This window comes from Castor canadensis, chromosome 5 (genome assembly GCF_047511655.1).
Source record: "Castor canadensis chromosome 5, mCasCan1.hap1v2, whole genome shotgun sequence".
Lineage (NCBI taxonomy): Eukaryota > Metazoa > Chordata > Mammalia > Rodentia > Castoridae > Castor > Castor canadensis.
The window spans coordinates 130,904,840-130,921,660 of NC_133390.1; the positions used below are offsets into that span (position 1 = coordinate 130,904,840).

The 16,821-nt window shown below is 41.7% G+C and overlaps 1 protein-coding gene across 1 annotated transcript in view; it reads right to left on the reverse strand.

The window, feature by feature from the left end:
* Positions 1-5,971: 5,971 nt before the first annotated feature.
* Dclk3 (doublecortin like kinase 3) overlaps positions 5,972-16,821 on the reverse strand; it is a 30,410-nt gene continuing 19,560 nt past the window's right edge. Inside the window, exons 2-4 of the mRNA XM_020154361.2 lie at positions 13,177-13,309; positions 10,427-10,594; positions 5,972-8,952 (exon numbers count right to left, since the gene is read on the reverse strand). Of these exons, the coding sequence (XP_020009950.2) occupies positions 8,759-8,952; positions 10,427-10,594; positions 13,177-13,309 (495 nt within the window). The 3' untranslated portion in view covers positions 5,972-8,758. The remainder of the gene's footprint in view (positions 8,953-10,426; positions 10,595-13,176; positions 13,310-16,821) is intronic.

Here is a 16,821-nt window from a genome sequence, read left to right on the forward strand (position 1 = left end):
CAGGATGGTGGCATACTGGCAAAAGAAAATTAGATTTACAGAAAATAAAATTATGCAATAATTCTTGCATGCTTGTGGTTTCACACTTACCACTTATATCTGCTGTGTCCAAATAGACAAGCAAAAGTCAAAATATTAATTAAGCAGCTTGCATTAAGACTGGATGAAATCTACATTGCTAGAAAAACATATCAACTTAAAAATGTCAGTTTAAAATGACATCCTCATTTTAAGAAGATGCTTTCTGCTCCTAAGTTACTTCTGTAAGACTCCTGTGCTCATCTCTCACTGTCAAGTGCCTGGCAGCCTTTGGTGATGACTGACAGGAAAGGAGAGCCATCAGGGAGCCATCCATCTTCCCCTACCCCTACCTCCCACTAAAGTCCATTTGGGAAGTTAGGGAGATAATGTATATAGTATGCTTCTTCTATCAGACTGGGAGAGGGCCCAGGGTCTCCCATGTGAAATTTACTTTCAGATCATGATGAAGTTATTGGCTTTCTGTTGACATAAATTACACAGGTACCACAATAGAAGACACATCATTTTCTCTGTACTGAATGGTTTTTATAATAGCAGCTGGATTTCTCAATGCAATTTTTCTTAAGGTCAAATTTTCTTCTCCAAGTATATTCAGTAAGATGAAACTTGTCAGAACAAATCTAGATATATCTTTATGTTCTTATATTATTTGATTCCAAGATTCTATCAGGAAGATAGACAGGGAGAAAAACAGTATACCATTAACAACAAAATAAATGTCTGATGCTACTCTCTGTATGGTATCTGTGTAAAACAAAAAGAACACAACCCAAAGGAAAAAGACAAATTTCTACTATTTATGCCAAGTGCCACTGTTTTCTGGCAAACAATTACAGATCTTTCACCACAATTTCCCAATTCTAGGACACCACCACCACCATTAGATATACCCTAATAGATTTAATAGGAACTTCCAAAGGGAAAAGGAAAGGATAGTTAGGACTTACCTATTGTAAAATGTGCTCCAATTAAGGAAATGCTAAAATATGGGGGAAAGGTGTTCACTGAATGAATTTAAACCAGCAATGAAGATTCTATCTCATATAAACCAGCCATTAGTACCTGCCATAGAGGAGTCATCAGAACCTGCACTTGGAGCACAGGAAGACCACAGAATGTGAGACTGAGATACAGAAAAGGAGAGAGGTGCACTTTCCAGGTTCCCTAGAGAGAGTGGCATGTGGGGAAACCCATGGTCTCGAAGAACTATGGTTCAAATCTCAGCTCTGCCTTGCACAGACTATGTAATTTGGAGCCTCAGTTGTCTGCTTAGTAATTTGAGTATTGCTTCATGCACATGACAAATATTTACTGTGAGCCAAACTTTTTCTAGACACTAATGCTACAGAAGGAACAAGATCAAGAAGGATCCTGACCTTCCAGAACCTACATTCTAATGTGGGGGTGGGAGAGGTAAGCAAGTAGACAAAAAAAAGCAATAACATGCCCTATGGAAAGGAGTGCATGGAGGGGCTGAGACAGGGCAGCAATGGAGGTTGGAAGCCTCTCTGAAGAGGTAGCATGTGAGCTGAGGCCTCAAAGGGGTACAAGAAAACCATTCTAGGGAAGAAAATGACCAGTGCAAAGGCCTCCTAAAATGGCCATGTGGGAAGCCACAAAAGTGTTTACATGACTACAGAAGAGCTAGCAGTAGAGAGAGGGTGGGAGATGGTCAGCACAGTGAAGAGCAGACCATTCAGTCCCTGTAGGTCATGGTAAGGAGCTTGCTGGTGGTCTAAAAGAAATGCAGAGCTTAAGATTAAATGTTTGTTTTAAAAATGCATTCTAGCTGTGGTCATTCAGGCAGAAGATAATAATGCCTGTACCAGGAGGTTGCTTATGTAATGACTGGGAAAAATGTCAAAGAACTAGCACAGTTCCTTTTGTGTACTCTGGAACAGCCACTAGAAGTTACAACATATGTGAAATTGTGTGTATATCTTCTTCATTTCATTCAATTCATTGTATTTAATTGTCAGTTTATAGGCCTGTTTCCCAGACAGGAATGAGCTTATTTTTTTTCCTTTTGGTTTTTTCTGAGATAGAGTCTTGCTATGTAGCCCAGGTTATCCTTCTGCCTCTGCCTCCTGAGTGCTGGGGTTTTACAGGTGTGCAGCACCACACCCAGCCCAATACTGAGCTTCCTGGTGGCAGACACTGTGCCGTCGATATTGCTGTACTCTCGGGATCTGGTTCACTGCCCGACCTGTGACAAGCATTCATCATATTTGGTGAATAAAGACTGACTTAAGAAAATTTCCCTGAGGAAGGAACCAGACATAACCTCTGCTCCTCTGCCATAAACATCAAGAGATGGAAATTCAAGTTTAGAAAGGTGAATAGACTAACAATAAAGGTGCCTAATCCTCCTTACCAGGCAAGGAAAACATAGAAGAAGGCAAAAATGGCCACCAAGTCTTTGTAGCTCTGCCAAACCAAGAAAAGAAAACTGTTTCCCCAACTCTTACATCTGAGCTGGCTGTATGCATTACATTAGCAAACAGAAGATAGTAGAAGTAATGTTACTAGGTCTAGGGATGACTTTCAGGAGAACTTTCAGCTCCCAATCTCATGCTGGGAACCCTTTCACCACCATGTTAGAAAGTCCAAGTCAGCCTGCTGGAGAGTGAGCTCACATGGAGTGAGCCCCAACCATCTCACCTATTCCAGAGGAGAACAGCAGAGCAAATACGTTGGAGGATGTATCTTCAGCAAATGGTTTTGGGAAAAATTGCATATCCACATACATGTAGAAAGCTGAAACTCACCCTATTCAAAAATCAGTTCTAAATGGATCAAACATCTAAATATAAGAACGGAAATTTTGATGATAGAGGGGAAACCCTTGAAAATATAGGCATTGCAATGACTTTCCAAATAAGGCTCTAATTGTTCAGAAAATAAGAACAAGAACTGACAAATGGGATGGCATCAAAATAAAAAGCTCCTGCAACTACTAGAATCACAAGAGAGCCTACAGAATGGAACAAAGTCTTTGCTAATATGGGATTAATTTCCAGAATATATAAAGATCTCCAAAAATCAAACACCAAAAGAACAAAAAAATCCTACTCAGGAGGGTGAGAGTTGGAAGATAGCGGTTCAAGGCTAGCTTGGGCAAAAAGTTAGCAAGACCTCCCCATCTCAATCAATAAGCCTGAAGTGATAGCATGAACATGTGATCCCAGCTATGCAGAAAACCATAGATAGCAGTATCATAGTCTCTGGCCAGCCCTAGGAAAAACACAAGATCCTACCTGAAAAACAACTAAAGTAAAAAAGGGATGGCAATGTGACTTAAGTGGTAGAACACCTGCCTAACAAACACAAGGCCCTGAGTTTAAATCCCAGGACCATGGCAGGAGAAGGGCAGAGAATAAGCAATTCAATTAGCAAATGGGCAGATTAATTGCACAATTATCAAATGAATAAGTACAAATGGCAAATTAAATACATTAAGAAATGTTTGGAATCTTTAGCCATAAAGGAAATGCAAATTAAAAGGACGTTGGGATTCCATCTCACCCCAGTCAAAATGACTATCATCAAGAAAACAAACAATAACAAATTATGATGAGGGTGCAGGAGAAAAGAATCCCGCATGAATGAAAATCAGGGTAGTCTCTAGGAAATCAGTATGGAAGTTCCCCAAGAAACTAAACAGAATGACCACGTAATCCTGCCATACCACTCCTAAGCATGTAGCTGAAGGAATGTGAGCAGGGATACAATAGAGACACCTGCATACCTGTTTATAGCAGCACTATTCACAGCAGTCAAAGTACGGAATTGTCCTTGATGCCTATCAATTGATGAATGGATAAAGAAAATGTGGAGGGCTGGTGGAGTGGCTCAAGTGGTAGAGCACCTGCCTCCCAAGCATGAAGCCCTAAGTTCAAACCTCCAGTGCTGCCAAAAAAAAATGTGGTATTTATACAGTATGGAGAATTATTTAGCCATAAAGAAGAATAAGCTTATGTCATTTGCAGGAAAATGAATGCAGATGAAGATCATCATGTCAAGTGAAATAAGCCAGATGGAGAAAGACAAATATTGCATGTTCTCTGTCTTGTATGGAATCTAGACCTTAAAAAATGAATGACAAGAGTATAAAATAAGGACCATTTGAGGGTGGAAACTAGTAGAAGGGGAAAGAGAGAAAGAAGAAAGTGAAGGAGGGGTGAACATGATTGAAATACTTTATAAGCATATATGAAAACAGAATGATGAAACCTGTTAAAATTGTTTTTAAAAGGGAGCAGGAAGGATAAGAAAGAGAAATAGAGGGGTAAATTTGATCAAAGTATATTGTATGCATGTATGGAAACATCACAATGACACCCCTTTGTACAATTAATATATGCTTGTAAAAATAATAATTCAAGGGGAGCCCTAAGGAAACTCAGGAAGAGTCCAAGGAAAAGAAGGCAGTCATATGAGGGTCACTACTGGGTCTTCCTCACTCACGGAAGTGTCTCCTCTGGAAGGACAAACCACAGCTCCCCAGCTACTTCCAGATCCACCATCATCTCTCAGTTAATCTACAGGTAAGCGTGTCATGTGATCTGAGATGCCCCACAGTACTGGCCAGTAGTTGCAAACATGACTCTTAAGTCCTTGTGATGTCAAAGGATTAGGACAGGCATTAAAGGAGCCTATAGACAAATACCTGTGCTGCAGAAAGGGCTTTTGCTATCACTCACCCATAGGCATTTGGGATCTGTCTTTGGATTAGAAGCAGAGCAGGAGCTGGGAACTGAAGATATGGTGCCGCACTCTGTACTGGGATCTGTGCCTTGCAGCTAGTATTTAAGTTTTGTTAACCAAGTGATAGTGGGCAAATCAGGTCTCTTCTCTGAGCCTCAGTCTCCCCGTCTATAACGAAGGCCTGAGGAACAAACCTCTTGGTGCCATTGTTGTTCTGAGGTGGAAACCAGATACACATTGGAATTCACTCCATAGCTATACAGTGTTACACAACTGCCGCAGCTTAGAACACAGCTCCTGTGTCGTCACTTCTCAACTACATCCAGATTAGTAACATTTGTGTAACTAAAAAAGCAAACCCATGCATCAAATATGAGAAAAAACACGTAACTTTCATTTCTACTTATGGAAAGACAAATTAATTCAAAATCAAGTTGGCAAAATCTAGTCAAGTATATTTTCTCTCTAAGAAAAGCTTTCCCAAATGTTCACAAGGGATGCCTGTAGGATGGTAAATATAGCATGTTTGTAATAATAAAGAATCAGTGAACTGGGCACCAGTGTAATCCTAGCTACTCAGGAGGCAAAGATCAGGAGGATCTCAGTTCAAAGCCAACCCAGGCAGATAGTTTGTGAGGCCCTATCTCCAAAATACCCAACACAAAACAGGGACTGGTGGAGTGGCTCAAGCAGTAGAGCACCTGCCTAGCAAGCCTGAGGCCCTGAGTTCAAACCCCAGTACCACCCCTCCCCCCCAAAAAAGAAGAAACAAACAAAATCAGTGAGAAACAGCTAAACGTCCATCAGGACAGAAGCTAAGGAGGTGAAGTGGATACATTCATGCAACACTAAGGAAGTTCAAAAGCAGTGGAGTTGGACTAAATTCAAGGGTTAGAGACCAAGTATCAGGTGTGATGCTGGTGTTTTCAACTTTCTCAACAGCATATTCCCTGAGATAGGGAGCAATGCAGAAGCAGCATGTTTGCATTCTGCCTTGGAGGACCTAATGCCTATACAGGAAAATGTCATGGAGGTGGTGGACAGATGGGTCTAGAACTTAGAGGAGAAGCCTTGAATGGAAACGTAAATTAGTAGGGAAGAAGAGAATTAACCACAAATAGACTGTATCAATGAGGTTGATGAGGGAGAAGGTAAAGAATAAAGGGAGAAGTGAGTCTAGGACTGGTCTTTAATGAACCACAACTATATTTTAACAGATTTATTGAAGTATAATAGACACACATATCAAAAGTATATAGTTTGATAAGTTTTGATGTATATGCAGCTAGGCATCCATGATTGCATTAAAGATATTGAACATAGTCATCACCCCCAAGTTTTCTAGGTGTCTCTATGAAATACTTCCGTCCCTCATCTCCCCATCTCTGTCCCCAGGAAACCACTAATCTGTTAATCTGCTTTCTGTCACCATAGATTAATTTGTATTCTCTAGAATAGCATATAAATGGACTAATGAGACTATAGCCCTTTTTTTGGTCTAATTTCTTTCATTCACCCTAATTATTTAGAGGTACATTCATATTATTCCTTTGCCAACAGGTCACTCTTTTGTGGCTGAAAATTATTCACTGTATAGCTATATCCCAGTTTGTTTGCCCACTCATCAATTTTTGGACATTTGGGCTGTTTCCACTTTTAGGTTACTATAAATAACATCCCTGTGAATATTGTGGGTATTTGTAGGAGTTATTTTTTAATTTCTCATAGGTAAATGCCTCGCAGTGAAACAGTTAGATCATATGGTAGGTATATGTTTAATCTTTAAAGGAACTTCCAATTGTTCTCCAAGGGGAGTACAAGTTTATATTTCCACCAGCAATGTTCAAGAATTTCAGCTAATCCACATCGTCACTGATACTTGGTATGGTCAGTCTTTTCATTTTAGCTACTTAATTTAGCCATTCTAATGGGTATTTAGCAGTACTTTAACTGTGGTTTTAGTTTTCATTTCTCTAGAGACGAATGATGGCGTTCCAACTTTTAGCAACTGGAAGACTGAACCTATACATAAGGTTCAAAGGAGCACACACAGATGAAGGAAGGAAATCAACAAAATATGACAGCACAGAAGACAATAGGAGAAAATGACTCAGAGAAAGTAGTCAATAGGATCAAGTGATAACAATGAGGACTGAACATTCTTTCTGGGTTCTAGTGTCATGGACGTCACTTGTGCCTTTATCAAAACGTGTTTGTTCCAGTAGCAATGGGATCCAGCTTCCAGCCTCCTTCACATTTTCAGAGTGAGTACCTTTGCACAGCCTGCTGAGCAGCACCCTCTGCTCAGGGCCCAGGTCCAGCTGTACAGGGCCTAGGTCCAGCTGCACAGGACCTAGGTCACGCTGCACAGGGCCTAGGTCCAGCTGCACAGGGGCCTAGGTCCAGCTGCACAGGGCCTAGGTCCAGCTGAATAGGGCCTAGGTCCAGCTGCACAGGGCTTATGTCCAGCTGCACAGGGGCCCTCCTCTGAGCTCCTGAGATAAAGCTCTGGCTGGGACCTCTTTGCTGTGTTTCAAGTTTCTAAGATTATCATGGGTTTGATTACTTGGGAATACAACTCTGAGATCCAAAATAGCATACAGTTTATTAGAAAGTAGTCTTCAGGTCATCACCTCTGGGCAAGAGGGAAAAGAAGCAGGACAGGGCAAGGGAGAAGATGGACTGCGATGCTTTCTAAACAAAGGGCTCAGCCAACCACAGAAGGGCTCAGAAGCAGCACAGCCTTCAGCATCATCCTCAGCAATCCAAGGAGCTTATGCCCTTCTGTTTGAATGAAGATCTAGGTGGCACACTACAGCACCCACTCTGAGGAGTTTCTCCTCCACACTTCTAGACTCTGATAAGCCCGGCCTCTTCCTTTGGTTCTCTATCTGCGAATGAAAGATACTTCCTGCAGTTATAATCTCTAAATTACTGTAGTCTCCTTTGTGCTCTCTGTTTTCCAACACCTTTTTAAGCAATTCCTTCTACTAAATTCTCTAGGCTCTTCCTGTTTTCCTGACTGAAACACTCCTCTGCTAAATGACTCCAATACTGACAAAAAGAGGGTGAGAAACCCACACTTTGACTGAGTCTGTGGCCCACTGACCTGGTCACCCATAACCTGGAAAGGTCAATTTGGCCAATATGTTTTGCTTTCAGCTCACACATACCCTCAGCATCACCTGAAATCTGTGCCCTTTGTGTGTGTGCTCTGCAAGTGGTAATGTAAGCGTACTCAGAGCTGCTTCAAGTCCCTGAATAATCCATTTACTGCATTTTTGACATATTAATGAACTAAATGGCTCCCTTGTGATCTGAAAATGTTAACACAGTCAAAGCCTGAGCACCTGACTTTACAGAGAAGTGACTCAGCCTAAGGGATAATTGGGTCTTGTAGAGGCAAGAACAATGCAATGATTCCTCCCAATTTCCGACTGCGCCAGATCTCATTTTTGGTCAATGTAAAATGCTAGAGATCCCCAATATAAACAGCTGTTTACAAGTAATCAAGCATCTATCCCATTTATATGCAGTCATACTGATTTTAGGAGATGAATCTGACTATAATCCCCTGGGTCCTCGTCACTAGCATTATGAAGTAATCAAATCCACTTCTGTTATTCAGAGCATGTTTTATTAATACAGAAAGACCATGATTCACCTTATTAATTCTGTGGGGGAGTTTAGACGCTTGGAGCACCACATGTATTACACCACAAACTTGATCACAAGGAGGAAGCCAAACACATCGTCATTACCAAGATTCCCCACTGATGACAATTTTTACCCAAAAAAGTACTAAAGGCTATAGACATACAAATCTAAAAATATATTACATTTAATATCAACGCAGTTTATTTTTAAATATGCTTTAAAATACAGAGTGTCTCTCCTTCTGATTCTCCAATTATGTGAAGAAGCATCTCTTGGTGTTTTGCTCTTAGCTTTCCACCTTCTTCTCTGTCCTTGAGCAGAACTGAGGCTGGCTGGATGCCTGAGGCAGTGACTATGATGTCTGCTCCGTGCCCCTCTTGTGCTGGCTCCGGGAGTGGCCCTCGCTGCTGGGAGACACCTCCTTCTGCAGGTTCACTGAGCTGGTCTTTCCAGCCGTTTCAATCCAGGGATGCTGAAGGACCTGGTGGGCTGTGTAGCGCTTTTTGGGATCTACCACCAGCAACCGACTCACCAGATCTTTGGCAGCTGAGTGAGTAGAAGAAAAAGGGGAAATGTGATGAGTGCAAGTGGTTCTGAATTTTTCCTCCCCATATGTGAAGTAAGAATACACACATCCATGTCAGCACCATGGGCAGCTAACAGGCTCTTTCAGATTCTAGAGCAGTAGTGTGATCCAAGAAAAAGATGAAACCATTACACACCTAACCACTTGCTGCTACTGAGTCTGACTAGTAATATCAAGGCACTGAATTTTTATTTTTTACTCTGAAGTAATTTACATTTAAATTTATCCATGTGTGGCCAAGGGCTGCAGCTCTGGAGGATATCTATTTATTTCTCTAGAACTGGGGAGCCAGGTTCACCTCTAACATCCATGCACTCAGTGCAAGTAAACCAATAGAGGCCACATACCTTGTCTACATTATTTTAAAGTTTTAAGACAAACTAACACGTTTTCAAATAAAAAACTTTCCCTCTTCCTAAGTTGATTAATGTCTTCATATTTACAAAACTGTTTGAAGAAATTTACATAGTAAATGACACAAATTCAAGCTAATTTCATTTTCTTTCTAGGACCATGATGGTCCTAGAGGGATGTGGTGATAACTGGTGGGACAGTTTTTAGTCCTTCATTCCCAAGTTGTCACTACCTTCATCATTTGAAGACCTCCCCCCTCCCCTCTACTGCAGCTATTGCAAGCCATCTTCTTCTTACTTTAATCAAGGTGTGTGTGTTGGGGGGGGTGTCGGGTGGCAATGAAGCTTTCCTGTCCCTCAGCCCCCAATTCCAGGGCAGAGATAGAAGCTGGGGCAGGGGTATTCAGTAAACTCAGATGGCATGTTTAGGGGAAATTTCAAAAAATAAAAATAAAAAGTCATCTCTCCTACTCTACTTTTTAAGCCAAAGATTCAAAGATCCAAATCTATTAAGCATCTAGTTCTCACTTGCAAGTGTAACGAGTAGTGCAGAAAAATTGTAGAGAAAGAAGGGAAGAACCCACCTGGAACTGAAATCCAGTGAGGAGGAGGGCTGTTCATGTAACGCAGACTGTCACCACTCACCTTGCAGAGGCCCTGCATCCCAGATCTCCCACAAGACTCCAACTTCATGTGTACAGTAAGCATTTTCAGTCTGTTCAGTTCATAAACATTTCTGCTACAAAATGGCCCTTCTCTTTCCAAATAAGCATTATCATGTTTCTGATCTTTCTCAGTTCTGAGGATCTTTACTTGCCTTAAGGAGAAGCCCTTGGTGATTGCAACTGATGATCAGATTTTTTTTTTTAAATCTCAAAGCAACTCCATATTTCCAGAGTGCTACACACACCTAGACGAAGCTATGGGAAATAAAGGTTGAGGCATGTGTGATTCCATCCTTGCTCCATGCCAGGTACTGCGTCTATCACACATCTGACCTGAAAACCTGCCTTGTGGTCAGACCCCAGGAGGCATCCGGCCCCACAGCCCTCCTTCCCACCTGGGGAAGATCCAATCTCACCATCAGAGATGTTGTCCCAGTAAGGGGCAAGGAACTCAAAGTGGCCCAGCTGAATGATGTTAAAGAGCTCATCCTGGTCCCTGTCTGGGCTGCGGAACGGAGGGAAGCCACACAGGAGTATGTAGAGGATCACACCTGCAGCCCACATGTCCACCTCCAGGCCATAACCTATATCAACACAGGCAGAGACACAAAAGAACCTCAGACCAGACAGCATCAAGTGTGTGGAGAACTATAGCTCTAAATAGCTCTAAGTCCCAGAGGACCCCATTTCTTAGCAAGCAACAACAACTTCTAAACATGGTGGGATTTACTCCCAGTCATCCCTTCCCTTGTGCCAACTCCTCCAAACAAGGAGTCTACGCCAGTGTCACTCAAAGTCTGGTCCATAGACCACTGCCACTTTGTGACACTTTCTTATTATCCTGTGAGAAAATAAGCACAGAAATGGAAAGCAAATGTTCGAAACAGAAACTTGAGAGGTAAATGATATTCAAGCACATGATTACAGACAACGCTTACTGAACAGCACATAGATCAGTTCAGGTGTTTCCAAACATCCATCACAAATAGACTGTGCCATGAGCTACATTCTGCTCTCATGTAGCAAGAACATATAGGAAGTTCACACCTTATTGGAAATTTACAAGCCTGGCCCTATACCAGAGACAATGTGAGAAACCCTGGACTGTACTAATACTCTCTGTTTCCTATCTATCAATTATCTTCTTTCTTATTTAAAGATACATTATATATACTGGCCTTTTAATGATTTTTAAAAGACTAATGCTTGAAACTGTATCCCCTCATGCAAGTGCACCCCACACACATGGATACTTTCTAAAACAAAATTAGGATCACATTGTATATATTTTACCCCCTATTTTATTCACGTAGTATTCTATTATGGCATTTCCTACATAAGAATTTCCTATGGTTATGAAAATATTCTCCTCAAACATAATTTCTAACAGCTGCCAGTATTCCCTTTATATAATGAATCTATGCTGTAACTTAAGTTTTTCCTTATTGTTTAAAATAAGGAAAATTTCTGAGGAATATCCTTATATAGTCAATATTTTTGTACATCTAATTGTAATCTTAACTTTCTAGAAAAGAAAAGAATATACAGCAGAGAGTCTTGATACATATAACCTCTTGTCCTTCCAAAAGTTGTAACAGGAGTTTAGACCTTTCCAAATACTCTCCAACTTTACCTGTAGGAAAGGAAAACACTGGCAGCTTTAATATGGAAGCTGTCTCTTCATATTCACTAAGCTCCAGAGCAAGGTTGCCAAGACACAAATCAGAGAATAAGTCACTAATTATCTCTTCTGGTCAATTTTGATGGCATCTGTCTAGTTCTCAACCATAATTCACTCTTGGGGGCCTGAATCTGCTGGGCCTCCTCCTCTTCTTGAATTTGTCCTTGGCCTCTGTGACTTGCACTTTCCTGATCCTCTTCTTGCCTCCAGGTGGTCCGGCCCTCTGCTAACCTGCCTTCCCTCCCTCATGCAGGACTCTTGGCCTCTCTCAAGGGTTTGAGCTTCACTGTCCCTGTCCCTGTCATCACTGGGAAGATCACCATCTCACCCATTCAGCTAACATGTTGAGCAGTCTCAAAATAACGTAGTCACCCTGGCTCCCGTCCTTGCCAACTGGACAACTCTATGCAGCCATCCTGATATTTCTATGTCAGTGGGTTCAAAATATAACCCAAGCCCCATCTCCCAACTGAACCCCCCATCTTCCAAAACATCATTTCTTTCCAATACCCTAATTTAGTGGGAGCTACCACTAATATGTGGTTGTCTCATAAACTCACATTGTCTATTCGCTTTCTTTCCTCTCTTATCAAGTTCATCAATGTTTACATTAAAATGTCTATGACCCTCATTACTCTCCTGTCCCACTGTTACCACACACAGGAGCTACTACACTGGCCGTTCCAAGTCTAAACAACCTCCCCTTATTGGTAGAACTACACTCAATCTGCCCACCCAATTGTACCTCTCCCTGGTCCTCTCAAGTCCCTACTCCCCAGCCTTATGCCTGCTCCAGTCTCCTCATCTGTGCTTCCCAATAACCTCTGCTTCTGGGAGACTAGCCTTCTCTTCTCCCTACCACCAAACTGACAACCCTCCAGAGCCTTCCTATTTTACCAGGGTGGATAAACCAACTTCTACAGTGCCACACCAGTCAAATAGTCATCCATACATGTGAAGAATATAGTAATCACTTCCTATTTATATATTTTATAGAGTATATTCCTAAAAGTTCCTTGGATCCTCACAAATTCAGAAAAAATAATATATAATAAATATTCATAGAGTTTGAAATGGGATCCCTTTTTCCTTTAAATGCTAAGTTGGTGACAGAATTTTTTAAGCAATTGCCATAAGAACTGTTTCAATTCTTTCCCATCGAAGTAGCCTTGGCTCAGTGATACAAATGACTTGCTTAATCAATATTCCCAATTCCCCACCATCTTTCATCTCACCATCCTGCCTACACACACACACACACACAAACACACACGCCCTCTATAACAGCGCAGCCTTGATAAGGAAAATTTTCATGCTTTGGTCAAGGAAGCCTGCTCCAAATATCCATTAAAATCCAAATCCAAGTTCTAGTTCCAACTCTCTGAGATTTTTTAACTGCTCCATATTTAAAAATACTAAATACTAAAACTAAGACATTTGTTAGTAGGTAAGCTAGAGTCTCACAGAGCAATGTGAAACACTTACCTTTCTCAGAAAGAATTTCGGGAGCTACATATGTTGGAGTCCCACACACAGTAAATATAGGTCTCACCACATGCTTTGCAAGGCCAAAATCAGCCAGTTTCAGGGTAGTAGACTTGTCCTCATTTCGCTGAACCTGTAAGGAACCAAAGCCTTTGAACCATCAAAACTCTGATGAGAACAAAGAAAAACTACTAAGAAAGCTTCACAAAGCTCACAACTTAGCTCAGCATTGACAGATCCAGCCTGATCTCAGTAACAAGTACTCACACTTTCAACCCAAGACTCAAAGTTAGATTCACTGTGCTGCCCAAGAGGGTAGCACTATATTGTTGAATGTGGCTATTTTACTTATTCATTAAAATACAGTTTCTCATTTGCACTAAGCACATTTTGAGTATTCAATAGCCCTCTGTGGCTTGTGGCTACCATATTGTATAGGGCAGACAAAAAACATTTCCATCACTGATTGACATGCAGAAAGTTCTACTGGACAGCACTGAGTTAGAACAAGGATCAATGACATGGTGAGAATAGACTAGATTTGTTTGGTGTTATGTTTAGTTTTTTTGAGACAGGGTCTCTCTTTGTAGCCTCAGGTAGCCTGGAACTTTCAGTCCTCCTGTCTTAATATCCACATGCTGGAATTACTGATGTTAACCATCACACCCAGCTAACTCCTCCCTCCTTGACTCCATCAAACCCCATTCCATCTGAGTCTTGTTCCTTTGAATAAGTCCAGGTGTTTGCCTGTCTAATCTATAGCAAACCAATTACTACTGCCAGGTCAGTGTGTCCTGTCTGCCTTCATTCTCAAGATATCTGCATATAATGTTAGGAGATGTTGGGACTTAACCTAAAAGAAATGAATCTCAAGAGGTAAGCAAAGCAAGTAGTTAGGTCACTATGCAAGAATGATAAAGCTTAAAGGAATTCCATATTTCCCATGAAAAACAAACAAACAATGAAGGGGCAAACCAGGCATATCTTGCTGCAAGTTCAAGATGCATAGGAACTGCTATACCATTTGTGGGGAAAGTTAAATAACCAGGCACAAGTCAAAATTCTGGTCTTCTTCAATACTAGTTGGTACGTATCCAAGTAAGACCAAAGAGCATGCCCCATATCTCATTATAGAAGCTGATAACTCAGGGTTGGGTACAGTGGTTCATGTCTGTAATCCCAACTACTTGGGATGTGAAGATTGGGAGGATCATGGTTCTAGGCCAGCTCAAGCAAAAGATTAGTGAGATTCCCCTCCGCATCTCAACAAACAAGCCAGGTATATTGGCACATGTCTGTCATCCCAACTACATAAGAGGTCATAGGTAGATGGATCAATGGTCTGAGGCTGGCCTGGACAAAAAGCAAAAAAAGCGTTGGAGATGTGGCTCAAGTGGTAGGATGCCTGCCTAGCAAACATGAGGCCCTGAGTTCAAATTTTAGTACCAAAAAATAAAAAAAGAAGAAGCTGGTTGCTCAAGCCACAGGTGAGCTAATCTGTGTGAAAACTGATAAATCTGGGCAATTTTATTCAAGTAAGAGCCTTACCGGTGCCACCAGAACTATGAGAGAAATGACCAACTTGTCTGCAGCCACACACCATAGCATGTCTACTGGAATGGAACTTGTCTGCAGCCACACACCATAGCATGTCTACTGGAATGGGGCAAAGGTTCCCAACACCCCTGCCAGCACTTGTGGGCAGGAGGACAAGAGGGGAACTCTGGGTCTCCCTGAACCCATAAGCCATCATTTCACTCAGCAATGCATTCCCAGTTTCTCCTGACCAGAATAAGTTCTCTGCTTGCTTTGGTTCCTGCCAGTGAGCTGACATCTCTCCAAGTAGCATATGTCTTTATCAGTGATCTGGAGTCACCCAGACAATTCCATCACTGTCTCCATAACTAATCTAAGTGGAAAGTCAGAGAATTAGAATTAAAACACATTTCTGTTCAGTCTGCATACAGAGAGACATAGCCCCAAAGAGGATAACAGAATAATCTAGGCCAGAAAATCTAGTTTGAAAGGAAAGGAAAACAAAATAGCATGGTGCCTAGAATTACCAAATGGATCATCTACATTAATCACATTTGCTGACTAACTGTTGAAAAAAATATGTCCCTCAAAAATCTTTGTAAATATTTCCAACCACATGATTATCATTAGAAGTATTTGGCTGATTGAATATACCAAATTAAAATGTATATTCCTGTTGCAAAATAATCAAAACATTCCCTTCCTCATGGAAACCTCCAGTTCCAAATCCTGGATCCACTGAATGAGTAGAAACAGGTGAAATGTTCTGGCAATTCATACTTTTACTTTGAAATTTTATTATGTTAAATGTCCAGATGCTAATGCCGAATCTGCTTTTAAATTATTTAATGGGCCTGTCTAAAATATCTTAGACTGTTCTTGTCTCTTCATGGTTCAGCTTTTCCCTGTGAGTCTTGGGCTTTCCCTGGAGCATCAGCCACCATCTGAGTAGGACCCGGGTATAGTTAAGATCAGTGATGTGGATCCCTTCTGGAAAGTGTCTTCAGTCCTTCTGTCTCCAGCATCCACTGTCAGGAGTTATTTCATATCCCCAGGCTGTCACTTATTTCACTACCTCAGCAGCTTCAGTGCATTGAAAGGCACATACTGGGTGAGTTTATGGTTTGGTTTTTGTTTTTCATCAGGCATCTCACATTCTTCACTTCAGAACACTTCCTGTCTTAATCTTTGAATGATGTCCTCCTGGACTCTGTAGGACTTCAGAAACCATCAAAGCCATTCAAACAGGAAACTTGGCTAAAATATCTTTCCACCTATGAAGGAAATTTCAAAATGGAAGACGCCACAGTAACTTTATAGAGATTCACCTGTGAGGAAATTCAGAACTGATTTAGGATGCTATCCCATCCATTTCTAAATCTGCCTTTGGAGTGATGTAAAGACACATGCCTTGTAAAGTTGGGAAACAAATACTGTGATCCCCCAGCTCGCCTTCTCTGAGTTTCTCTGAGTTAGCATCCAGGGTCCCCCAGCTAATCCTTATGGGACTCCTGGTTTTCTGACCCGACACCTTTCTCATTCCTCCCTACTCTGGGCATAGCTCCTGGATTAATACCACCCACATCACTGGGGAGCTTGTGAATGATCTCAGCCATACCAGATCCACCAAAACAAAACCAGCATTTCTATAAGCTCCTGGAGGGGTTCAGGTACATAGAACATTCCAGGTGACCCCAGGGCATGAGTGCCTCTTCTGGCCACAAATGCCCTCTTTTGACACCACACGCCAGGTATGATTTTATCACGGTGCTGGACTCTCAGCTGACCAGGCATCAGGTGGCAGCCAGAGATCCCATTAAATGTTCCACTTCATTATCCCTACCTCCGAAAGCCTTGAAGGCTTTCCTGGCTTGATAGTGGTTCTTCCCAGAGTCCCCTGTGCACATCTCACCTTGCCCTCACCCCACATCTCTGTGTCTCTATCTTGAGGTTTATCTGAACTGGCTGTTCTGCATCATGTCCCTGCTGGGGCTCTGTTTTCAGTCCCTCTACCTGAAAGGGTGTTGAGATTGCTGTACACAGCCTTGCAATGTCTGGTCTGTCTGCACCCCTCCCCTTTGCCAGCCACAACCAAGTCTCCTGTGTCGA